Raw genomic sequence first — 27,171 nt, forward strand, 5'->3', positions numbered from 1 at the left:
ATAGCAGAGGAGAAGGCAGCACTTGCGAGGAAAGGGGAACATGAACACTCCCCTCTTCACCTTTAGATGGGGAGTATGCGTGTGAGTACCCAGCCCCAGTGCCACTGGAAACCCACCATTGGGCATTCAGTGGTGTGGGCACTCATACCTCTAAAAGATAGTTTCACCTTTCCCTTCTCTTCTCTGTTTCAATCTCATTTCCCCCTCCTCCCCAATATTGTGCCACGCTCTCTTATAGGTCGGAGGAAGTGTCTTTCCTAACCTCAAACCACTGCCTCATCACACTGCCAATCCACAACTGACCTAGCGAGCATATTGTGCTATGATCCAGTACCAAATTTAGTGTATTTATTGCTGCCGTGTCATGTAACAAGGTTGAGTAGCAACAGGGGCGGTTTTATTAAACGAAACAAGCTCCTATATATCATGCAAGCAACCTCAAGCATTCAGGAAACTGATGTTTCGAACAAGGCTATCTTTTAGGCAACCTCAAAGAGAATAAAGAAATTACTGCTTGTTTTGGGGTATCACAGAGCTTTCTCTCTGTGATTCAAGGTCGAAAAAAGCTACTCTGAACTCTAAATAAGGTAAATTGCCAGTGAAAGTGATTGGAATTACCTGGACTTTTTTTTTACCGCGAATGAAAGTCTTTTCAGTGAGTCCACGGCTGAATAAGTTTTTAACCAACAGAGTGGCTTTTTGAGGTTGTTCAAAATTACTCACAGGATTGATACTAACTATAAAATCATGACGGTGTTGTGTGATAAAATCAACTTTATACTTAAAATATTGAACCAGCGCATAGTAGAGACAAAAATACACGAGGACATATCAGACTTTGGTAAATCCTTCTGATGTAATGCATACGCGATGTCGCAGGACACAAAACATTGCCACCATAAACATAGGTTATAACACAGGTTATCTTGCTTTCATGTGGTTTTGAACCAAACGATAGTTATAGCGTGAGAACAAAACGATGACACAGAGACATGAAGGACACTAGCGCTTCATTTCCTTCTTGTCTCTGTGTCGTCGTTTTGTTCTCGCGCTATAACTGTCGTTATGCCATACCAACTAGCCCAAGCTGCCACACTTTTAAACCAAACTTTTGTTTACATGGTGTATGCATGACTGTATTCAATGCTTCATATTCAACACACTGATAGGAGAGCAAGTGAGTGTCACACCACTCTGAGCAACACCTTGGATTTTTATGGCAATCTGCAGTGGCATAATAGATACGACAAAATTAAATTTCACTGGGTACAAGAATGTATTTGACCTTTATTTATTTTAGCTTTATATACAATGTACAGCTGTTGTGATGCCACTGGTACAAAATCAGTAGATTACAAAGACTATACGTGATATGCCACACAGAAAAAATTCAGCTGGCAACGATGGAATAATAGCTCATTTAACTAAAGACATAGGGAGAAGTAATTTGGAAGAAGCTAGCTACGCTTTGTACTCAGTGCCTCAAAATGGCAATGGTTCCAGTGAGCTGGAAAAATAACATTATACTAATACATAGGAAAGTAGACATTACAGACATGAGAAACTATGGGCCTATCATTTTAGTTTCGGCGATATACAAAATATTTTCTAAAGTAATCGCAAGCAGAATAAGAGAAACACTCTACTTTCACCTACTGAAGAGACAAGCTGGGTTATGGAAAGGCTACTCTACAACGGATGACATTCAAGTGATAAATTAGGTACAGTCTAATCTCATTAATTCGAACACGCTTAATTCGAACTTCTGGTTCATTCGAACTCACAATGAGGTCCGGTCAAAGCTATGTGTATTCCAATGGGCGAAAACACCCGGTAATTCGAATGCCCAAGCACTTGCGACAGTTAATTCGAATATACCGCGCTCCGAAAATGCTCTCAGCACCCCGCCCAATTCTGCGGTGGCACCTGCGACACCTCAACGCTGCGGGCGAGGGAAATAAAAAGGAAAGAAAAGGCTGTGGTGGAATGTTTGCTCTCTCTCAAAAGCCGATCTGGTGGTAGTGGTTAGAAGATGAGAAAAGGCACCTATCTCATTTTCTTCAGCTACCCACGGCTGCCCAGAAAAACCTGCTTTTCCTTTCGCACTGCAACACCAAGTTTTCAGAGTGGTTCTTCAGTTCCTTCAGGGCACTGGACAGCTGTCTTTAAAAGGCGGTCGTCGCGTCCTCGGCCATGCACTTCACTTTTATTTTCTTACTTAATCTTCAATTCTCCCTCCTAATTCCCCTGCAGACGCTGAGACGTGCTTCCACTTAGGGCTGCAGAAATAGCGTCTTTTGCACTCCTTATGCTCCTCTTCCAATTACTTGCAGCATGTCAGCTTTGTCTTCGTTGAAACCTTCTGTGTTTGTAAATATCAATGTTGCCTTTTTTACATGAATAACAGCTTCACATCACGCTCGAAAACAAAATTTGGGCTTGAATAGCACTCACATAGGTGCTCATTTGGAAAATAGGCATTTATAGGCACTTATAGGCATTTAGGCACGAACACCCAAAATAGGCATTTATAGGCACTATAAAAACACCATAAAAGCCCTTCTTGACTTCAAATTCGTGCTCATATATCAAAATAGCATAATACAAATGCAAGGAACAAAATAGGCATTTGCCTACAATCCGGTCTCTACTCATGACAACATAGCATCACTTACTCTTGAACAAAAGAAGGAAAATATAAGGGCTCATTTTTCTTCATGAGAAAAACATTATTTAATCAATCACATACTCTTGTAACATTCAAAAGTAATGCTACTGCTACTGGCACTCTGCTTTACAATTTAGTAATATATGCATGTACTAAGTATGTATTCTATAGTCTTGCAAGGGTATATGTAGTTTTGTCAAATAATAAACTGTGCCATCTTACAGCGATAACACAGCACCTTACCTGCTTAGCGTAGTCTGAGATGGCTTTTGCAATTGGGTGCTCGCTACTTGCCTCTGCAGTCCCCACAATGGCCATCAAGACATTTAATGTGAGGGCCTTAACGTGTGTCATCACACCAGCATATACCAACACAGGTGCCCCCTTTGTGATTGTGCCAGTCTTGTCAAATGCAAAGCATGCGACCTGTGAAGAAGACTCAATCATAAACTACAAAGCAAAATAAGTACAATGAATAAATATTGCCATATGCCCCACAATAAACACTCTAAATGCAACATGTGGTAACTCTGTTTGCAAGTCACCTTTTAAGATAACCAGCCTGAATATGAAAATTTCAACGTATAACCAGTACTATGATAATTCATAAAGTGACACAAAGACCCAGAAAATAATGATTAAGTGTAGACAGCTTTGTGTCGTTAATATTTGATTCCGAAAGTAAAAACTTCCTTCAAAATCATGAGGAGTATATCTTAACTCTGGCAGATGAAAGAAAGAAAAAAGATTTGGGGCTAATTTTAATGTAAGAATCATTTTGAGCAGTTAAAGCTGCATATATCAAATTAAAGAGCCCTTATGTGCACCGACTATGTTATCTTTTGATTGGGCTATAGTTTCAACATTTCCGATTTAAAGCCAATTTACAATCTAGACAAGTCTGTAAGAGAACTAAAAACATGGATATTGCAGTTCACTTTGTCTCTTGAGGAGAAGGCATCATAACAAAAGCACAGATATTTTCGATTATGAAACAAAACTAGTAAGCAAAACCAAACACTAATGAGTGAAATCTACAGAATAAAGGCAGTGAAGAGGAATGTTTGGTTTACTGGAAAAGTACAATTCATGCTTCACAACTCATCTTGCCCCATGTATTCCACAGTCAATCAAATTGCTCAAGTAAGTATGTTTATGCATATATTTTTATTTTTATTTATTTTTTGTTTACAGTATACTGTGGGGGCATAATAAAAATAATTCACAATTTAATTCTAATACAAGAAAATTTCAAGCAATAAAAACATGATAAGGCAGATGATCACAGAACAAAAAATGACTGAATTAATATGACAAGATAACGTAAATCGCAACTACAGAATGTAAATCAAGTGCGCTATGAGACAGTCGAGAGCTTGTGTTGTATTGTTAAGAGAAAAATACATAGTTGTCAACATCCAGATTATCATTATCACAGAATTCTGCAAAAGGTAACTCGTTTCACTCATTGATGTTACGAGGAAAGAAAGAATTCATGAAAAGATTTGTACGTACAAAGTAAGGTTTAAGAGTGTAAGCATGTCTATACCTAGTTTGTCTTGAAATTCAATTTTTTATGCGAATTTCCGGACTAATGTTAAATTTACGAAAATAAAGCGAGTGTAGAAATTTCAGTTGGGCAACTGCCCTTCAGTATTGCAAAGTACGGATGTTATCATTGTTCGTGAGCCATTTCTGTGATAAGCATTAAAGATAAAGCGAACCACCTTACACTGCACCATCTCAAGTTTCTTAATATCTTTCTACAGATGTAGGTCTTAAACAACACTACCATAGTCCAACTTCAGTCTTATAAAAGCAATGTAGGCCAACAGTTTGATTTATGAGCGCACTGTTTTTAATTTATGCCTTAAAAAAACCAAGCTTTCTAGTGGCAGATGAGCACGTTTTATTACTGTGACTTGACAATGTTAAGTGGTTTGTAATTGTGACACCTAAGTATTTATATTCTTCAACCTCAGTCAAAGGACAGTTCTTAAGATGATACATTTAATTATAATGATGTTTCTTATTTGTTGTGTCCATGACAACTGACTTATCACTATTTAATTTCATTGACCATTCTTCACACCACTTAGAAATGACACACAGGTTGGATTGCAGGCATTTCTGGTCATCTGAAGTAGTAATTGTTTTAACAAGTATGCAGTCATCTGCAAAAAGCTTTATGTGTACTTGCGATGTGTCCATTGATTTAACAATGTCATTTTTTTACACTAAATATAGAACAGGTCTCAAAACACTGCCTTGATGGTTACCGGACTATACTGGTGGAATACCAGACATGCAGTCATTTACTTTTACATACTGCTTGCGATTATGAAAGTAAGAACGGATCCAGTCAATGAGGTTCACAGCGAGGACTAAATTATGCAATTTAGAAATGAGTTTGCTATGCGTGACAAGACCAAATGCTTTACTGAAATCTAAAAAAATAGCATCAATTGGATTCCCCGTATTAAGCGACGACGTGAACTCATGAATTGTTTTGAGTAGTTACGTTGTGGTCAATAATTTTTTTCTAAATCCGTGCAGTGATGGTGATAGCAAACCGTTTTCCTCAAGAAATGTGGTAATCTAATGTGTGACTATGTGTTCCAACAGCTAGAGTGACGTACACGTTAAGAAAATAGGCCTGTAGTTTGCTACAGGCCTATATGCAATTGCACTCGTATGAATGTGGGCATAAACAGAAAACCAGGAAACTGAAAGTTCAGTTCCAGAAACCAACAAGTGTCCATATATGTGGACGCTGGGAACACCAGTTACGCAAGATACATCATCCTTCTTTATTGTATGTGAGAACTTCGCCTACTGACAACTCTGTTTTAACGCATTAATCATTATCATCATCACTACTTACCATAATCAACGCCTTCATCATCAGCCCAACGTGTTCATCACTGAGCTTCTTTGATTTACACGTTCCAGATGGCTCCAGAGGGCCTGAAACGCCGTCGCCGCATTCATTTTTCTTGGGAACAAACCGGAAGCTCCACTGACTGGTTCGGGACTGCTCAGATGCATGTTCATTTTTCATGTGTCTGGCGGCCTACAGATGGTCCGGGACTGTCCGAGAGATTTATTTCGGGCATCAGGCAGACGACAGCGCCATACGCATGTCAGTGGAAATTTTCGACATGCTGTAGCTCTCTAGCTGCTTTATGTGGGCTTCTCGCATGTTTTTGGATTGCGCATTTTTGGCCCACCCAGTTCTTGTCCGCGTTCTGAGCCGCATCAAGCATAAGTGTATTCCGAAAGACGAGCAAACACATGCGATACTTGCTAGGAGAAGCAGTCATGAAACACCTCCGCGCATCTTCAATGCGTGCACGCTCAAGTAGTTTACTCACAGTAAGTTGCGTCCCAACATAAATAGGTATAATTCACTATCTAACTGCTGTTAAGCTCGGAAGTGAGTCGGCGTTATGGCCTGTGTCGCAACCATGGACAGAGCAGACGACATAGCAGACACCACAGCGAACGTGGTAAGCATCAAGCGCGCAGATGGGCCGAGGCCACTCGAGCTGGCTCGGGACATTTGGATCAAGTGATAATTGCGGCATGTGATGTAGGTACATATGAGCCGAGGTGTCCGCAGGGCGCCGGCGACTGGTCCTGGACTTTGTAAATTGAAGAAGCTCATTAATATGATGATCAAAAACATTCTTGTGGCCACTTGCTAATAGCTGATTTAAGACTTTCATCGTCATTGTTCATTATTGCCATTATCAACGACTTAATCCACAAGTTTAATGCTTTCATCATCACCATCATTATCAAAATTCAAGGCCTATTTGCTTGCCTACAGTTTTACTTCAGTGTGTTCATCCTCTTTATCATTGTTCATCATCATTATCACAGTGTTCATAGTCACGTTCAAACTGATTGCCTTCATCATAAGCAGTAGCATTTTTCATGGGGCCTTTGCTTGTTGATGGTTCTAGTTCAATGTGCGAATTATCGGTGCTCTCCAAATTGGAACAAACACTTCCATTAGACAGCTGGAAAGTGATGGCATGTATGTCTTCATCACTGAATTCACACCCCTTATAAGGCAAATAAATTCTAAAAAATATAACTTCTTAATGGTGCATTTAGCTATATAACAGATGCTACTTTAAGCAGAGCCGCACAGCAATGCAGGGAGTCCTACTACCATCCAGCATTCCATTAGCTTCTCACATGAACTCGGTATGCCTGACATTCACAAACGTGGACGCCACAGCGACAACTCAACTTACAAGACTGGTCATTCAAAGTGCAACAAAACTCACAAAAAAACAAGATAGCCCCTTTCTTTTCTTGAATAAAGCCAAATAATTTAAAACATCTTTGATATTTAGAGTGAACTTATATAAGAAAGGCTGAAGTAATGCCAACATTTCAAATAAATTTTCGAGACGATGCGTTGGCAAGCCTGATCCCATTGCATTGATATGTTTTGTCGACATATGTGCATGCTGGGATACAAAAGGTTAAATAACCAAATGAAGTTGAAAGCCAGCTAAAACAAAATACAGATAGAAAATAAAACAATGATACACAGCTCAGCTGTATAACTTAATTAAACAAGCCTACTCAAATGTACAACCAGGCAATTTTAACCAATACTTATGATAGTCAAATCATAAATGAAGTACCTTGCAAATGGCTTCCAGTGGCTCGGCCCCTTTAATTAGAATGCCATTTGTGGCACCAACTCCTGTTCCTACCATAACGGCAGTTGGTGTGGCTAGGCCCAAAGCACATGGGCAGGCAATTGATAATACTGTCAGCGCACACTGGAATGCAAACTGGATGATCTCTTCAGTTTCGGGCATGTCTTGTGTCTAGAAGATAAGGAGAATTCCAAACTTCGATAGTTAGGAACCACAGTGAGATGAAAAAAAAGAAAGCCAAAAACCAATATCCCATACAATAATTATAATATCATGCATAAATATGAGTAGTGATGTCCTTCATAGATGTAAAATTTATTGAAGCTGCCACTTTGGGTCATTAACAGACACATTTCGAACAAAAGCTACATGAGAACAATATTGCATGAAACGTTGCTAACCTTTACACATTCTTTTGGCATATCAGGTGAATATCACAAAAGAAAAATTGGGGGATTTAGAGAAAAAACAAACAAGACTACAAAGAACTACACAGAAACCAAAAAATAGATATGAATGAAGTGAAACTCTAGTTTTGGAAAGGTTGTTCATACTTGGTAAGAACACAGTTTGACTAATATGAGGACAAAAACACGGAAGTACAACACGAACTGTTTTATAAGTCATTGTTACTTGCACTCAGATCAAGAATTTTATATTCACAAATTTGTAGCAGTGGACTAGAATACGTTACAAGTTTTGAAGCAGTGACTGAACTCAATATGGTTATATTATGTAGGAAGCCAACTTATTAAGAAGAATAATTCAGAGGTGTTGCTTTTTGAACAGCTGAATTACATGTAATACATGCAGTGGATTCATTACTTCACGAGAAAACCTGCACTATAATCACATAGTAATGTAAAATCATTAAAATCATCAACACAGAGTAATCATAATGAAAAAATAGCACACACCCAATAACTTTTTCATAATGAACTTCTAACAACTCACCAAGATTTTAGTACTGCTACGATTACATTCAAGACAGGTTCTAGCAATTATTTCATTATATGAAACAAGAATAATAATGAAAGTAACTTTATTCATTACCTTGAAGAAGAACAAGTACTTGAGTTACAGTCTATGCCAGGCTATAATTTTTTTTTGTGCCCTGATAACACAACTGTCACGTCAGAGTGGACTACTCAACTGAGATAACCAGAAATTTTATGGGAAAAAAATATCTGCTATAATTTAAACACTAATACTCAGCTGGAATCTATAACTCTGTCCTGGATGTCTCTTGGTCTCACCTAACCATAGTTGTGATGAAGTGTTGTTTTGGTTCATCGTGCTGATTTGCACAAAACGTATACAAATACAGGATGCTCTGTATAGGATAACAATCAAGAGATTTATATTTTCATGGTTTGTTCAAAATCATGTTTTACTTGAAATTATTTACATATTAGAAAGTCCACGTGTTACCATTGTTAAAAACATACTTGTTCGTCAACTGTTGTTTTTTTAATGTACAGGGGCAAAGGACTCCATCAAACCATTCCTAAATGGCTTTTCCCTTCAGCTCTGATCACATGTGTTGTGACAAACCAATAAAATAAAATCAATCAAATCAACATATTTTTGGCACAAGTTAGATCTGTCTCAAGCCTGAAATATGCATTAATTAGCTTAACCTTTCTAACAATGTAAGATTTAGAAAAATTCAGGCTGTCCAGTGAAATAGCTGGGCATGGTCGAATAAATTTATTCATATCAGATATTCCCAATTTGTAGGACAGAAAGATTAGGGAGCTTTTAAAAGTAGCATACGCGAAGGTTTGCATTAACATGTGTCACCAGTGCGCATGCATCATATGCTATCTTCTTGAAGGTCCCCGTGTGATATGAATAGCAGGCGACCGCAACAAACTATCTTTGCGTAACCTATTCTAAAACTGCCTAATGACATCACAAAAGGTCTATTCATTACAGCTCACTTTACCTTGATCTGAAGCACCACAGCATCAAACATCGTAAACTGAGTTATGCCTTAAAACCACGCGTTTTTTCAAGTTCAACAGATCTTATAAAAACAGCATGGGATATACAGGGTGTTTCAAGAAATGTGATCAAATATTTAAAGATTACAAAAGAGAGGCATCTGCCTGCTACCACGGCATTCCCTTTACTGCAGAAGAAGGCATCTTCAGATGTACACAAATATTAATTACAAACGTAATTAGAGAAATTAAGACCATTAGCTTTTTAATGAGCGTAAATTGCCAATTGAGTCCAATGGGCGAAGTTCAAGTCCCTTCTACAAATAGGCCACAGCCACTTTGAAAATTTTGAAAAGCGGCCACTGGTAATTATCGCCGAGCAATGAAATCTGGCTAATTTAGCAGGTCAAACTGAAACTGACGCACTAAACAGCCTGTCTGCCATTCACTTCGAAAACGTCTCCAATGACGAACGACACTGTTTCCCTCACTGTTATCAACCATCAATCTAAACACTTCAGTTTGTGGCCACTTATTGACGCTCACTTATACCCCTCTCCCGATTTAAGGGAAACAGTGTCGTTATTGAGGGTGTTTTTGAAGTGAATAGTAGATGCACTCTTAGGTGCATTGGTTTCAGTTTCGGAGCGACAAAATTTGAATGATGCTGCACTGTGGCCATGTGTCTTCGTGAAAAACTGACGCACCTCACTTGTGCCGGCGCATTGCCTTACTTTTGCATGCAGAGTTTCATGCTTATCTCTTTCTGTCCAACTGTGCACAAAAGAACTGAAACAGCAGCCTTTCATTGTCTGAGAAGCATAAAACACTGGGGCAGTCACTGCAATGCTTTTTCTTACGGACAGGCAAAACAGTTTTTGTACCTCTTTAAAATTCAAGAAAAAAACAGATATGCGCCAATCATAGCACGCAAACATTAAGCAGTGTGCTGGTGCATTTCACAATGCTTGTCGACTGTTTATACCAGATTCCACTTTGGCATGCCTTCATTCAAGTTTTGTCACTTTCCTGTCACGTGTCATGCCTGTGTTTTCCAGCTCTAGGCGTTGTTACGAAAGACGGCGACGCCAACACGGTCCCGAAGGCGCCACTGCTCCAAATATCGCCGACACTGTCACCAGCCGTTTGGTAGCATAGGTTTCTCAGCTCACGACTGCTTCTGCGCAGAGCTGGTAGACGAGCGGACGAGACGACGGTGAGTTAAAGCAAGGTTTATGTACAGCATAAAAATAGAGGCGTTAAGAGTTCGGCACTGAGGCCGACAGCTTAAAGACTCGAAGAACCGAGCATAGGTCTACTGCTCGTGACGCGCCGCAGGGCTTTTTTTATAGGCACTGGGCGAATTCTTTGAGTAACCAAATGTCCAACCAGAAGCCCCGCTGGCCGTGAGGTCAGAATCCTCCAATAAGGCTCGCCGCTGGGCCGCGTCATTCTCATCAAATCTGGAACCGCTGCGCTTCGTTGCAGCCAAGGACGAGTGACCTCGCCACGCATTGCATAAGACTCGCCAGACAGAAAGGCGCCGATTGTTTCGACGGGCTCGTGGGCTGAGGGGGCTTGCTGTGTGTTGCGCGACAGAACGGCGCCACCGCGTAATAATGCCGTTGAGATGTTCACGTCAGGCAGGCTCGCATGCTGGCCTTAACACAGATAGCCTTTTTCAGAAGCATGGATGTCGGTGTGGACTCGCAGGCATAACAGCGCGCAACATGCACGACCAGTTTCAATTTCGCCCTTTGCGTTCAAAGATGAATTTGTTAAACTAAGTGCAACTTTTGCAATTTCTATAAAGTAGGTATGCCATGAATTGGCAGGCTCTACAACTTTGTAATATAAACACTAGCCCTCTAGCCAATAATTAAAGAAGTTCATTTATGAGTTTTTATTAATTAGTCACAACAGTGTGTGGTGTCTCGAACTGGCGAGCGAGTTCCACCATGCTCTTGAATGAATGGACACAGCAGACGCGGTCGGAAAAAACCAAAGAATACACATTTATTTCATTGCTTTAAAACGACGATATCGTCAGCTGAATTATTACAACATCCATCGTTATCAACACGCTAGAACATCCTTACACAATAGTAAACAACACTGAACAACATGACAAACAAGGCGGTGTCTCCGACTGACTCACCACAAGGGCCCCCGCCAGACGGCCCGCGGTGCCGTGCATCGGGGTCGCCCTGCGAGACAACCGTTCGTGCCAAACGCCACCAGAGAAGGAGACTCGCTCCTCCGTCTCTGCCGTCGCTAAGGCTTGCCCGCCGCCAGGGGGTCACCCCCCCGCGCTACCGCTTTAACAACCATGATGATGATAGCAGTAATCTACGCTCGCGAACACAACGCCACCTATCGCTCAACGAACCGTGACCCCCCAAATGCGGCTTCTGCGCAAGACACATGCACCATGATACGCAAACAACTTCACAGAAAATATTAGCACTGCCACAAGTGTCATATACCATAAACCACAATTCTGCGACGCCGGTGAGGTAAAAAATGACGTGTCCCAGCTTGTCGGCTTCATCCATTTTATTTTGGCGCTCACCAGCTCGTAGTGCTCAAGCCAGTCTTCCACGTCAGTCCCATCCGCACCGCTGAAGACCTTCGGGTCCCGTAGCCTAGGATGGTCAGAGCAGTTGAACTGGGGCGACGATGACGATGGGTTGGCGTTGTCAGTCATGATGGGCGGTAGCGTGCGGCTTCGCAGGTCCAGGGTGTAGCAACGGGGATTAACAGCACCTTCCACAAAATGTGAGGAGGTTTATTAGCCATTAAAGACAGCGACGAGACAGCGTGAAGAACCGTCCAGCGATCGGCACAGCAAGGAACCGAAGCACGAGCCGAGAGAGCCGGGCGTTGGTGATGCTGCTTGCTGCAGGCACATCTTCTTCACACGCGCTTTGCTGGTATTCGTGGTACTCATCACGCGATGCACATTTGCAAATGAATGTTGGCAGGCACAGCCTGACCGTGCACCAAAATGCCTGATAAATGTACTCAAAAAAGAATCGAAGCTATTTCAGATGGGGCTGTGGCAATTTGGTTACTGGAGTGAAATAAAAAATCAGGAATCTTTTTTTCGGACGATTTGCTGGTCCCTAGAAACTCTGAAAAATCGAGCATTCACTGCGTCCCAACCATTGATGGACCCAACAGTGACATTTGGCCCAGTTCGGCTTAGTTTGGTTCGTGTTGCGTCTTACGCAGGTGAACCGCGATGTCATTTTCAACGGGAGAACCTCAAGTAGTTTCGTTTCTGAAAGTCAGAGCACGTCCTTTGGTGCAGCTTGGGCGCAGACTCACCAAGTTTTGAGAAAATGTAGCAGCGTGTAGCAGTCAGGGCAATTCGGAGCAGTTCGGCGCAATCAGCACAGTGGTAGCATCACTTACTTAATCCACTGAGCCTTTATGAAATGAACAAAATTAGTTTTCACTACACAAACACTCATCTATGCAGCATGCATGACTGCAATACTCACCTGAACATTAACTATACATATTTATTTTATTTAGAAATTGTACTGTTCAGCAAATATCAAGCACGGAAAGCCACCCACCTTGCTATAGTAGTTGTTGACTAGATCTGTCCTAATAAAACCCAGGATAAGCCACACAACCAAAGTCAAAATTGAGAGGATTACAACAGCTGGAACAAAGTAGCCTGCAATTTTGTCAGCCAGCTGCTGAATAGGTGCCTGCATAAGAAAAAATATCACTTAGCTCAGCAGAAAATTAAAAACAACTATTATAAGCAAGCCTAATATTAAAAAGGAACGAATGTTCAGAATAAAAAGAGCAGTGTGATCAAAATGTGAAAAGGCACACATTTTTTTTTAGCGCTTCCCAGCTGACAAGCCATAGCAAAAGCAGCTACTTAGAGCGCTGTTATCATTGCACCTTGTAATACAATTTCCAACATTGGAATTTTTAACGTCAAACATCGTTACTTGAAGCACAATGCCTTCTGGTAGCCACGAGACTGCGTACATGCCTCATTTCAAACATGTACTATAGAAATGAACTGAATCTCAATAAAAAGACCTCTGTAATAGAGCTCCATAATGTGCATTTGAAAACTAAAAATATGTGATGACTGAAACTTTCAAATAAAATTAATCCTTTCATGATTAAAAGAAAAATAAACATGATAAAATGATATAAAAAGTTATTCACTCACTTTGTAGAGCTTTTCTTTTTTTTTCTTTAGATTGGCACTATTATTTCAATGGAATGGCACTGTTATTTCGATGGAATAGAATTTTTTAAAAAATTTTTTGATGGTGTACAAAGATACTACTGGTGCGTTATCAGACGCGACAATGCAATGAAAGGCGAGACACAAAAAAAGGAAGAACAATAAACTCTATTTAAAAAAACATGGTCAAGTGGGACCATCTCACACCAGAAAATACAACTTAAGCAGATATAGTCGTCCTTGGTTCCGCAAGCGTCAAATTTTTGTTAATGATGAGTTATACTCATCTTCAGTCCTACTGTTAGAAAATCTCTTGAAAGTGTTAAATGAAATTAAAAGAACAAAAATGCTTTTAAGTGTAGCAATCAATATCAAATACTTTTAAAACTCTTCTTTGGAGTGCTCCACTTTTTCATGTCCTCTGATAGTACTCTTCACCTATGATAATCATGTCTCATGACTTCTGGCTGCTCACTAGACAAATTGATTTGGTTGATTTGTCGCAACAAAGCAGTCATGTAAAAAGATGCTGTGAGTACTTGGCTGGTGATGCCACATGACAATGCAGGCATAGGCCTATGCAGGCATACAGGGAAGGCAAAGAAATCATATAATTAAAAACCTGCTTATGGTTCACCTCAATACAAAAAACTTCCCCATATGACACAGCCTAGTATATTCGGTCTGCCAGCTCAAAAGTCAGGTGGAACTGATCTCAAACGGCAAAACTGGAATGACCAATTTCATTTTTTTCTTTGCAATAAGCTATGTTAAACAGTATCTGAACACTTTCATTTCTGAACGTGACGTTAGTAAACCGAGTGTCAAATTTGAAAATGAAAGTCATCAAACACATGCTCTCTGGAAGAATGGAATGAAATAAAATTACGTTGTCTAACATTCAAATTTATAGAACAAATGCACCACTATTGCTAAAGTATTGTTGATTTTTGTTCATCATGTGGCTGTTTACTCATTTACAACAGCTTACCTGCCAAATGCTAAAGCATTACCAGTGGAAGCATGATGTTCCAAGCAAGCATAATGCTTTCATCAATACTGCTTATATTTTACCTTTGAAAATGCCATGCAGTCTGTTTCACAAACATTTCTATGTCATCTGTGGCCCTACCCCATGGAACATGAAAAAGAACATTGGCGTCCACCCACTTCTAGCACAAAGCTACAAAAACATTCTTACAGATTTCTCACAAGGTAAGGTTTCCTATTTGACAAAAAATTAGTACTACTTGGAGGATTGAAAAACACAGAACCCACCCTATCCGGGTTGTTGCCCTACCGATTAAGCTCTTCCAACTTGACGGATTCTGCAGAATTAATTTAGCATACTATTCAGTGCCCATCTACTTCAAACAGCTGACTGTTTGCCCAAGTACTGCCAAGCACAGGTCGGCAAAAATTGTGGAGCTTACTCACTCCCTCATGGAATATATTTTGCACTTAGGACTCACTCGAACTCAAACTCACCGAAATTTTCTTGACCCAGACTCACTTGGACTCAAACTCACTGAAAAGTTATTCACCCGGACTCACTCAAGACTCAGATTCACGGCCCGATCTGAGTATGAGTGAGTCTGAGTGAGTCGACTTATGAGTCCGTAAGTCTAGAATGAACTTTTTTTGATCATAGCGTCAATGCTCATTAACACCAATATCTCATGCAATCATGTGCTCTTCTTGGCGCCTTTTGATATAGTACCCTCGAATATGAGTTATAAGTGGTAGCAAACTAGCAAGGACATTTTCATTGAAAGAGATGACAACATAACATGTATTTATCAAGAAGCATTAGGAATAATTGGTGGAGGAAAATATAAGGCACTCCCCTACGTAATTCCCCCTTCTAATTAATTGATGAACATTGAAATGGTGTATGAACGATATTCTTTTGAAATACTAGTGAGTAGAGGTTAGTATAAACATGAATCTAGGTAAGGCTAATAGTAATGCTGAAGATCAGTAGATAGGACCATAAGTCAACAAACATGAGTGAAGCTCGCTCATACTCACTCAAGAAATATATCCTGCACTTTGGACTCACTCAGACTGAGACTCAGCAAAATTTTCCTGAGTCGGACTCACTCACTAAAATTTCTTCAACTGGACTCACTCGGACTCAAACTCACCAAAGTATTACTCACCCGGACTACTCAGAATCACGACTTGATCTGAGTCTGAGTTAGTCTGAGTGAGTAGACTCATGAGTGAGTTCGCCGATCTATGCTGCCTAGTGCTAGCCTCTTGGTTGGCTTGTTGGCAGAGCAACCACCCAAGACAGGTTGTTGATTTTAGTTTTGAACCCGGACCAAGATGAATTTTTGATCCCATAAGAAGCTTTACTTCCAGATAAGTTCACACGAACTTTCTTGTAGCTTTGGCTAAAGGAGGGTGGATGCCAAGTTTCCTTATCATAACCCTTTCTTCTGTTAGGACAATTTTGTAGAGCTTACCATATGCTTAGAATAATGCCACATACATATAGTTTACACTTTCTATTTTTTCCAATCATGAAAAATGTTTGCTTGCTTCTTGCTATATATGCCCTTTTAATATATACCTACTTGAGGCACACCTTGTTTGTTTGGTATAAACATGCAAAAACCTGTACAAATAGTTATATTTGTTTTCATGATGACTTTTTCGTGATTTTTTTTTTTACGTGAACAGGCAGAGACTGGGATAACCTTAGCAGCTACATCATTCAAGCACATTATTTGCCCGAATTCTCATCCTTTCTTGATGACTGACACATGACCTTACCCATGCAGTCTTGAGCTTGCTTGGGTTTATATACAGTAGACTCACTATAATTCAAATTCTGATAATTCCTACTTTGAGTTAATTCAAACAAAATTAAACTTTTTGGTTGGCCCTCTATTCTTTGAATGTATTTAAAAGCCTCCTAATTCAAACTCCATCATTCAGTTAATTCATACTTTTTGCTGTTTCATACGAAAAAATATCTGCTGCTTCCCCAATACTATTTAAAAAGTTGCGTACTTATATAATCCTAACAGCCTAAAAATGAAAAAATAAGTGCCTTTAGTCTTCAAGGAAAAAGGCTTTGCCAGTAAAAAAACAGACGTTTGAAATGAAGCACACACACATGGTGAACCGTGATGCTTGTAAAATGCAACAGAGAGCTTTTTGCAGAAGGCACATATAGCAAAGTAGTACTTGACAATTGACAATTTCTTTAAAAGGTCTGATCAGCATTAAATGGCCGATAAACTTGTGGCCCTTAGACTTCTGTTTTCCATTCATTGCATGCAGTTAGGGGTTAAAAATGCTTTAAAAATTTTTAAATCTAATCAAACCAATGGCTAATCATAATGTATGGTGTGACATCACTTAGTCATATATCTGAGGACTTCTAATAACTCAAACTTCTTGATAATTCAAACAAAATGCAGAGGTCCTTTCGAGTTTGAATAAATTAAAGTCGACTGTATATGTATGTGTACTTCCTTTTCACCAATAAAATGAGCTGTGAGTTTGCGATTGTTTATCTTTTTTCCTCAAAAGCCAACTGCAATGAAATTTTACCTGGGCAGAATTGGCTCAGAATCCATAGTATTTGTTGGGTAAACAATAATAATAAGAGTGAAAAAGCTTGCAATCTTGTATTTCCTTTCAGTGCTCTAATTTTCAGCTAGCAAATGACGCGAAGCTCTAACGGTGTGCCAAAGTAAATCCAACACAAACATAAATGACGTCAATACATAACAGCTCACCACTGCTCGTGAGCAGACCTCCCTGCAGCCGCATCCGTTTTTTTTCTGCGTGACGCACCTCTATGAGTGGATAATTCAGAAGATTTAACTCTTTTGTGGTATAAAATGTGAGGCCATAGGCTCCTGGAACACATGTTACAGCTGGGTACCAGCTTTCATGCTTTTTCGAGAAACATGAAGCTCCAAAAGCTGCGGGTTATCGGAGTGGGGCGAAAGGAATTGGATGTTTTGAAGAGCGTGGTGCGTTATGTGGCACACTTCAAAGATGATGAATACAAACACGACCGGTGTCACTCCACCCGAACACTGTTGAAACTAAAAGGAATGTTGAACCCTGACACAGTGCCTTCAACATTTATCCCCTTCAAACACAACAGCAGGAATCCCCGACCGGAGTTTGTAAAAGCGCCGGCGACGACATGTATTCATATTAGACAGCTTTACAATAGCGTAAGTTGCTTGCATTAGCTTGTTTGGCTCACAAAGTTATAGCGTAACACCATTCCAAAAACAAAACCAGTAAAACGACACCTCACGAAATGCTGGACTAGCTGTGCCATCTATGATCGTGTAATCAAAGCTCCAAAAAGTTGATCAGCTTGCTTCTAGTTGCGAGTAGTCAGAGCAGCAAAATTTGACAAAAATGTTATTGTGCTCAGTTCAATGAATTTAAGCCTATAAACGTACTATAAGAAAACAGATTGTGCTATGATATATTTAATGTAAATTTTTTGGCACAGTCAGACAAGTGTTAACAGAAATGCAGGGATGCTTTCGGTAGAGACAGGAGTGTGTCAAACCGAGAATCAGTAAAAAAAATAACACTGTCTTATCATCCCGCAGTCTATCAACGAAGTGACAATATCCGAAGCGTAAGTGAGCGGCATCATTTATTGTGAATCAGCGACTGCACCAAGACAGCAGGACAAGACGGTAGGTGCGAAGTGGGCAGCCGTTATTTAGATACGCGCTTTAATGAGCTTTTGCGATAATATATCCTTCACAATGCATGTTTACATTGTTTGTTTTTTTCGTTACTATTTAAATAGAAAAGTCTGGGGCGCGGTCGCGAAGCGCATCCTTCGAAACGCAGAGCTGACGATTCGCCTGCATGGGTCAGTCTGTCGAGTTGCTGTCTAACTCATTTCCAGTCTGCTGTAATAACGTTGCTTTCTCTAGTTTTCGTAACGAAAATTATGTTGCTGGCAAGTGTTTTTCTTAGGTAACTATTTGCATTTCGAAGGTGGCATTTGGCAGGCAGGATTGTCTCCAGCTAGACTGCCCATAAATCGGTTTTTTGGGGTGTGCACAATTTCGTTGCATTTGGCCTTTAGGTCCTCATCTACTGTGTGTGCACTGACGTCTTCCCAAATAATTGGTTATTTTCATAGCAACTGTGTGATTATATCTTTGTTGCCTGTTCCTCTAGTTTATTTGCACATTTGAGAAATGCTCTGTTTAATGACTGAACCTGAATTTGTGTTTTTCTAGTGTTTTTTTTATAGTAGCCTTTGCATGTACATATATTTTGAGTGCCATTATGTTGTATTTTTTTCATGTACTGTATTTTACCCTGCTAAAACACCAGTAAGGGTTACAGTTAAAAAAATTCATTGATTAACTAATAAATAATACACACAAACAACAAGCTATCGTGTGCCTCCACATGCAAGGTATCATAGGCACTAAACAAACGTAAATCTCTTAAATGGAATCGCTACTTAAATGGAATAACTGATTATTATATGGTGGGTTTTGTACCTTGATTCTACATCCCTGTTCAATTTTTAGTACTATATGAAACTCCTGTTAAACCGAACATGTTTCCCTGGTCTCATAGGATCATAAAAATCCTATGACAGTAAGGTGCCTGTCGTTTTCACCTCATGGAACTCCACGTTAACGTGGAAATACTTTGCTGCAGCCAATTACCAAAAATTCAATAATTAACTTTTTTAATTATTGACATGAGGCCAGGTGCTTAAATGAAAAAGTTGTAGTGTGTGCCAATTAAAGGCATACCTATTTTTTTTTAGAAATTCCCAAAGTTGCACCTAGTTCAAGACTCGTCATCAAATTTCAAGGGCGAAATTGAAATTAATCACACCTGGAGTGCACAAAGTGCAGCGAAACATCTGAACGACACGCAACAGGAAAGTGACAAAATTTAAATGAAGGCACGCTGAAGCGGAATCTGGTCAGAAAAATTGACAAGCATTCTGAAGTACATTACTAGGCAGCCTAATATTTGTGCAAGATGTGTTGTGCTTATTTGTTTCTTTCTTGAACTATGAAGAGGTGCAAAATCTATTTTGCCTGCCTGCAAGAACAAGCGCCACAGTGGCTGCAGCTGAGTTTATGTTTCCCACACAAAGATTGATATTGACGCTTTCTTGTGCACAGATATAAATAAACAAATAAGCACCAAATACCATGCAACATGGTTCCAAATAAATGAATAAGCAGCAAACACTACACACTAAAGTAAGATGATGCGGGGGCACATGCAAGATTACTTGCAGATTTTCACAAAAGTATACGGCCACAGCATACCTTCATTTTCATCAGTTTTTCTTTGTGACGGGTAGTTACAGTCTGACATGAAGAATGATTGCACTTAATGCACACCATGCGGGATCAGTTCAGATTTTACCCTTGAAATTCAATTACGGACGAATATATCTAATTGACGTGCAACCTCTGTGATTTCTAAAAAAATAAGTACTAAATAAATTCGCAAGCACTACAACTTTATAATGTAAACACCTAGCCTCAGGACGATAATTAAAAATTTAACAAAGTTTTTTGTAAGCTAGTCACAGCAGGGTCATTTTTACTGCTGAAATTACTGCTGTCTCCACAAGGAGTTCAGTGAGCGAAAACTACAGGTACCTTACCGTCATAAGATTTTCATAAAAAGAGTCTTCATAAGTCGTCATAAGATTTTCATAAAAAGAGACTAAGGAAGAACTACATCTTGTATAGTGTTTTTTCAGGAAGCTGGGCATTGAGTACTGGCTCATTCCAAAGACAGAAAAAAAAGGCTGCATTCTCGACATGAAGCACCGATCAGTACGTTTAGATTTAAATATTATGGACCGTAATACCTCATGCTTCGATCATATGTTGCCAGTGAAGTTTGACTTGTATGATGAGTAAGTGCAGAAGCAGCAAGAAGGCATTGAAAGGCTACACAAAGCACAAATAACGGTGCCAACTTCAAAGCATGCTTTTTGAAAAATTTTTGCAGGTATGCTAAGATTCTGCCAAGGTCTATTTAGTGCAAAAATCACTGATAAAACCACCCAAACTGCACATCTCTCCCCACAAAACCCTTTCCATACGGGGAGAAACAATTAAAACAAATAAAAAAGTAAATTGTGAACAGTTGTTAATATGACAATATTTCCACTCCTGTCCCAAGGAAAACAAAAAGAAAAAAAGCAATTCCTATCCACAGAAAACAAGTCAGTGTGGGTGGACAAAAATGATAAAGAAGGTAGATGTGTATAGTCTGAAGTGTATAGCCTGAGGTCTCTGCCACAGATTATGGACACCTTAGCAACTTTCCCTAACACAACTCCAGAACCTTTTATGTCATGCCCTAAATGAAAGAAGAAACTCAAGTCTGTACTCACCTTAGATGACTGTGCTTCCTCAACAAGACGTACAATTTGAGCCAAGGTTGTGTCTTTGCCAACATGAGTTGCACGAATGACTAGAACTCCATTCTCATTCACTGAACCTGCCATGACATTGGAACCAACTGTTTTGAATACAGGGAGTGGTTCACCTGTGATGTGAGCTTCATTAACATTTGATGATCCCCCGCTAACCTTGCCATCTACAGGTATCCTTTCCCCTGGAAGAACCTACAAGAGAGAACGAAAAATGGAACATACATCTCAGTATACTGCAGCAACAGTGTTGCAGCTATCTAGAAAAAATGTTTAAAAAAGAAAATGCTCAACAGAGCTAAATTCTGTAGACTAACAAGCCAAAACCACTCAAATATTATAGGCACACTGCCATGGCCCTTAACTGCTCTTTCTTTTTTAAAAATTTTCAATCAGAAAGTGCCTATTTTTTTATCGCTGATTTCAAATCTGATTGTACTAAAGAGTAGCTAGTCGATGTTGAAACACTATTTTCACCACATAATTAGTCAAATCAAGGGAATAAAGGTTATTTCTGAACAATACATAGGAAGCCAGCTACCTGCTCCTAATAAATATAAAAACCCAAAAGAGTTACAGATGCCACATCTTTCTTCACTTTTGTAGGCTTAGCAACTTTAGGGTATTTTTACCCGGGGAGCTTTGGGGCTGCGTGGAAAATTTCAAAATGTGGAGTAACGCAAGACTGCTTCACTGGCAGGCACTCGAGATGTTCGCCTCCGAGCTGTTGTCATAATCACCAGAGATCTACTCAATTCACCATCACCGCTGTTTTTACTTCTCGACACAAGATAAATTTTTGTAATCGAATCATCATCACTCTTCTATGATGAGGAAAAAAGAAAGTTTCTTTTTCGTACTCAGGGGACAGGTATACATGAGTCGCCGCCACCGCACGCCATCATTCCATATAAAAACTGCACCCCTGCTGCAGAAAAAAACTGAATCCTCGAGCAAATGCTGCCATCTAGTAGATTACACGCAACGTAAGACATCAATGTGTGCTTGCCCCCCTGAATGCGAGAGGGGAGGTACCTATTTTGTAAGGACGAGTTTTGCTCGTCGAAAGCAGTTTGGTGACAGTTTGGGCAGGACGAGCTCTGCTCGTCCGAAGCAGTTAAGGGGTTAATTGTGACCACATAAGTTTCTTTAATGCAAACATAAGCTGAAGTTACATAGGTGCTTTTGCATTTCTTTTCCATTGGAAATCGGTTGTTACGGCCAGGAATAGAAACTGCACTCAAACCCTTAGCCTTTCAACCTAACCATTAAGTCCCTCAAGTGTAACCCCCAGAAGTATATATTTAGATGAATGAGCACCACCTTAATGAGCACTATAAATAGGCAAGATACTGTAAATTTTATGCTAGCATGATGCTGCATTCAGAGTCAGTTGGCTTAACTTACTTAACTCCAGCATGATGCCGATTTCAGCATATTTAGGTAGGCGACCTGACTGACTCAAGTGAATGCATAAAATCGGATGCTGGATAGGCTCTGTTTAATTTCTTGCAATGAAACACAAAATAAAAGGGTACAGTGAAGGCCTTGCAATATTTTCTTAGTATGGTAGTAAAAAACCTGCCTATCTGGCTTCTGTGAACCTACAAGCCAAATATAGTTGCATTGCATGCTGCAAGGAATTATAGATTTTGTGTTAAAGACAGCTGACCATTATTTGCCCTCTCCCCTCAGGAAGCTATGCAGCAGGATAAAGTAAGTTAGCCTAACAAGTATCTGCTCAATTTTCAAAACGATACAGCACCGCATAATCTTGGAGGCGAAGTGCAGCATCCTGTAGGTGCCATGGCCGCCCATGAGGTGCCACTGCATTCCCACACTGGACATAGTCGTCCATAAAATAAACTTCAGAATCACTGGGTCTAAAGCCTGTGTTTAAGTAGACTTCATTAATATAGAGAATGGTAACCACTCTTATCTCATTCTTATCTGACTGTTATCTGGGAGTAACCTCTGTTCTTCAAGCCCATCAGCAGCTATGCATCTGCGCTTCCCAAGTTAGCAGAAATATACTATAGAGCTAAACTTCTTTTGCAGCTCAAAACATTAAAAGTGTGATATAGCTTTAAATCTTACCTTTATCATGTCATTCCTCTGTATCAGATTCACGTCAATTTTCTTCTCAGACAATACATCACCATCTTCATTAACAGTTAACAAATTAGCTTCAGTGGCTTGCAATGATATTAGCTTCGTCAAAGCATCTGAAGTGTGTCGCTGGAATGGAAAAGGAGAAAAAAAAAGAAAGGATTTCACATTAAGCCTATACTTAAGAACCTTTACAAAACCAACTGCAACAAAATTTCACTTTGGTTAACTTAGTTACGAGTAGTCATCATCATCATCATCAGCCTGACTACGTCCACTGCAGGACAAAGGCCTCTCCCATGTTCCGCCAGTTAACCCGGTCCTGTGCTTGCTGCTGCCAATTTATACCCGCAAACTTCTTAATCTCATCTGCCCACCTAACCTTCTGTCTCCCCCTAACCCGCTTGCCTTCTCTGGGAATCCAGTTACCCTTAATGACCAGCTACCCTTAACGACCTTAATGATCCTGTCTACGCGCTACATGAGTAGTAAGTACTATCAAAGCACTCTCAGAAAGTTTGAGAATTATTAACGTTCTTTTCGACAGACTTCAAATAGCACTACAGCAGATAGTATAAGCACTTGCTAGTTAATGACTTTAACTCAGATCTATGCCCAGGGTAATTGTCAACGTTTTGGGCACAATACACGATACTACGTGTACCCTCACCTGCTCTCCCAAAGTAACGGAATTTGGCATCGAGCTAGAACGACTTCGAGCAATCCGACGGCGTGCTGAACGAAGATACCGACGCACGGAGGCAATAGAAGACTTACGGATTGCTCGACGTATCCAAAAGAAGATTCATCGCCGGATAATCAAACTTGAGTCACAACGTTGGACTGTTTTTTGTGAGTCACTTGACCCACGAAAACCTTTATCCCAATTGTGGAAGACGGTACGAGGTCTACGCACAAAACCCACTCAGTGGTCACCATTCAGGGCTCTCGCACTTTCTGAACAGAGACGCGGCATTGACGTGGCAGAAAACTTCTGTGCCAGAGTATCTGGGCCACTCGCAGTGCCCAATAGCCTATTGCCCTCGACTAACTGTCCACAAACACTGGACTCCCGCATAGATATGCCTTTTTCAATCATGGAGCTCAGAGCAGCACTAGCTTTGTGTGGATGCACGTCGACACCAGGGCCCGATAGAATTTCTTATAGGGCCTTGTGTCATCTGGATGAACGCGCGAGAATCCTCCTTTTGGAGTTGTACAACAAATCCTGGCAAGATGGAACGCTCCCGACAAGCTGGAAGACAAGTCGCCTAGTTCCACTTCTGAAACCAGGCAAGTCACCGTTGGAGCTCTCATCTTATTGTCCGATCGCATTGGCTAGTTGGGTAGGCAAAGTTATGGAGAGGATGATCCTGGGAGGCCTGGAGTGGTTCTTGGAGTGTAACAACATCTACCCAGATGCCATGGCAGGATTTCGGCGTGGTCGAGCATCGATTGACAACGTAGTCGACCTGGTCTCTTAGTCCAACACGAGAAAAGCCGTAAGCGTCTCTGCGCATCTTTGTTCCTAGACGTTAAAGGGGCGTATGACAACGTTACGCATGAAGCTGTTTTCACCGCTCTCGAAGATATAGGAGTAGGTGGTCGGATGTATCGCTGGATACGTAGTTATTTGTCAATGCGATCCTTTGTCAGCACTGAAGACGGTCCAACCTCTCCACATTACAGCCACCGTGGCGTCCCCCAGGGTGGCGTACTCAGCCCTGTGCTGTTCAAATCTTACGTTAATTTCTCTCACTGAGCATCTGCCAAGCACGGTCAGGCTATCGATGTACGCAGATGATATCTGCGTTTGGGCATTGGCTGTAACACGCCTGCAGTTACGAGAGAGAATTCAAAAAGCTGCCACTGAAACATTATGCTACCTACGAAATCGAGGCTTGGAAATTTCTTCCGAGAAATGCGCCCTCGTAGCTTTCACACGAAAGCCTATGGATAAGTACACTATAAGCATCAATGGTCAAACTGTACCATACGTTCAATCGCACAAGTTTTTGGGCGTCATAATTGACAGGAATCTATCATGGAGCGATCACGTTTCGTACATGAAGAAACGGTTAATGGACATCTGTAATATACTGAAGTTCTTTGCAGGGAAGACTTGTGGAATGTCTCCCAGTGCAATGCTACAGCTGTACAGAGTACTTTTTCTCGGTTTTCTGCAGTACAGTTTACCGGCATTGACCAATGCAAGCAAAACAAGCCTTCGAACGCTACAGAGTGTTCAGTCCTAGGCACTCCGGATTTGCCTCGGCTTTCCTCGTAGTGCGTCGACAATGGCTACTATAGCTATCGCCGGTGACCACCTCATCACGACACATACCGACGTTGAGGCACTCAGGACACATATAAGGCATATTGCTCGGACACCCTGCCACCACCTAGCCTCTTTACCAGCAGACAGATCACGTTCGTCATTTTGCCAAACGGTCACCACATATTGCGTGATTCTTTGCCAACATGCTTCACACCCGCCGCCAGGCCTTCGACTCCTCCCTGGTGCCTGACTCAGGCTAACATCAGGCTAACTATACCTGGCATCCAGAAAAAAGCAGATATGTCGTCACCTGCTCTTAGACAGCTTGCTCTGCTCTTGTTATGAGACGTATCAAGGCTGTATACACGTATACACCGACGGCTCTGTTTTACAGAAGAGTTCAACGGCATCATTTGTTAGACCGATAAAAGACACGACAAGAAAATTCAAGACCTCCCACCTTACGACATCAACGGGAGCAGAGCTCACAGCTCTTCGTGCCGCATTGCAATTCATCAACGACCAACAGCCACAAAAATGGACAATTTTCAGTGACTCAAAGGCGGCACTGCAATCCCTTCTATCACCTTTACGCCACGGCCCGTACGAACAGCTGGTATTTGAGATTGCAGAAAAGACGCACCAACTCATTGAGGAAGGACATGAAATAGCCTTTCAATGGCTTCCAAGTCATTGTGGAATAATTGGCAATGAACGGACCGATCGAGCTGCCCGTTCTGCCCATACTGAAAGTGATGAAATATCAATTCCTCTTTCCAGAACTGACGCTGCACGGAAACTCCACATGCTTGCTCACAAGCGCACCACGTCACAATAGAACGAGTCACATTTCATCCATGCACGGTAAGGTACTTTAGACCCAACTCTCAGTCTTCGAATTCCTCCGGAATTACACCGACGAGATGCTACTAAGCTGTGCAGATTATGGCTGGGCGTCGCGTATACCAATGCGTACACGTTCCGCATAGGAATGGCTGACACTGCTGCATGCGACCATTGTGACAGTGATGAAACAACTTGGCACATTCTGTGTGAATGCCCACAATACTGCTTGCAGAGACAGTCACTCTGCAATGCACTAGATGAACTGGACAACCAGCCTCTTTCAGAAGAAAGAATCCTGCGCTGCCGACAGGACTTTATGTCGCAGAAGAAGGCTGTGAAAGCGCTCCTGCGCTTCTTGCGTTCAACCGGCCTGTCGAAACGACTGTGATCGGAACTCCCTGAATGTGTGCGCATGTTTTTTTTTTCTAATTTATTTTATATCTCTCTATATCTATCCTCTTTCCGACCCTTTTCCCCACCCCCGTACAGGGTAGCAAACCGGTTCGTCTAGGTTAACCTCCGTCTCTTCCTTTTATTTATTTCTTTCTCTCTTGGCCTGTGGGGCACTTCAGATGAGTGGTAATGGCAGAGTGTCTTTGAAGTTCACAACCAATCTACTTTATTCTTGGCTATAAGCTTTGTAGCACAAATAAAACTGCTTCTTTCAGAGGCTGCGGTAGCATATTTCTCAAGTAGGCTAGACTTTTGAAAAGTGCCAATGCTTAGGACTGCATGCGCTATTTTCATTATGTAAAACTGCAATTTTCATCTGTCTATGTTTTTCGCTAAAATGCTCTTTCTATCACCTTCATGATCACAGCCCCAAAGAAGCCCTGAGACACCTGCTTTTTGAAACTACATAATTATGCACTATGATCACTATAGTATATGTGGTTCTTTACATTTGTATCTTTCTACAGACATTTTACAAAAAAGTTATCACTTTATATGAGAAATGTTATAAAGGTGCGATATTTACTTCACCCGT

The 27,171-nt window shown here is 40.7% G+C and overlaps 1 protein-coding gene across 7 annotated transcripts in view; it reads right to left on the reverse strand.

Annotated features, from left to right (window-relative positions):
• LOC119187845 (copper-transporting ATPase 2) overlaps positions 1-27,171 on the reverse strand; it is a 166,858-nt gene that overhangs the window by 106,603 nt on the left and 33,084 nt on the right. For all 7 annotated transcript variants that reach the window (XM_075878798.1, XM_075878797.1, XM_075878802.1 and 4 more), the window contains 5 exons: positions 23,048-23,188; positions 20,912-21,145; positions 12,881-13,018; positions 7,333-7,521; positions 2,912-3,094 (listed from right to left, as the gene is read on the reverse strand). In XM_075878798.1, the coding sequence (XP_075734913.1) occupies positions 2,912-3,094; positions 7,333-7,521; positions 12,881-13,018; positions 20,912-21,145; positions 23,048-23,188 (885 nt within the window). The remainder of the gene's footprint in view (positions 1-2,911; positions 3,095-7,332; positions 7,522-12,880; positions 13,019-20,911; positions 21,146-23,047; positions 23,189-27,171) is intronic.

Source organism: Rhipicephalus microplus, chromosome X (genome assembly GCF_043290135.1).
Source record: "Rhipicephalus microplus isolate Deutch F79 chromosome X, USDA_Rmic, whole genome shotgun sequence".
In the NCBI taxonomy this organism is placed as follows: Eukaryota; Metazoa; Arthropoda; class Arachnida; order Ixodida; family Ixodidae; genus Rhipicephalus; species Rhipicephalus microplus.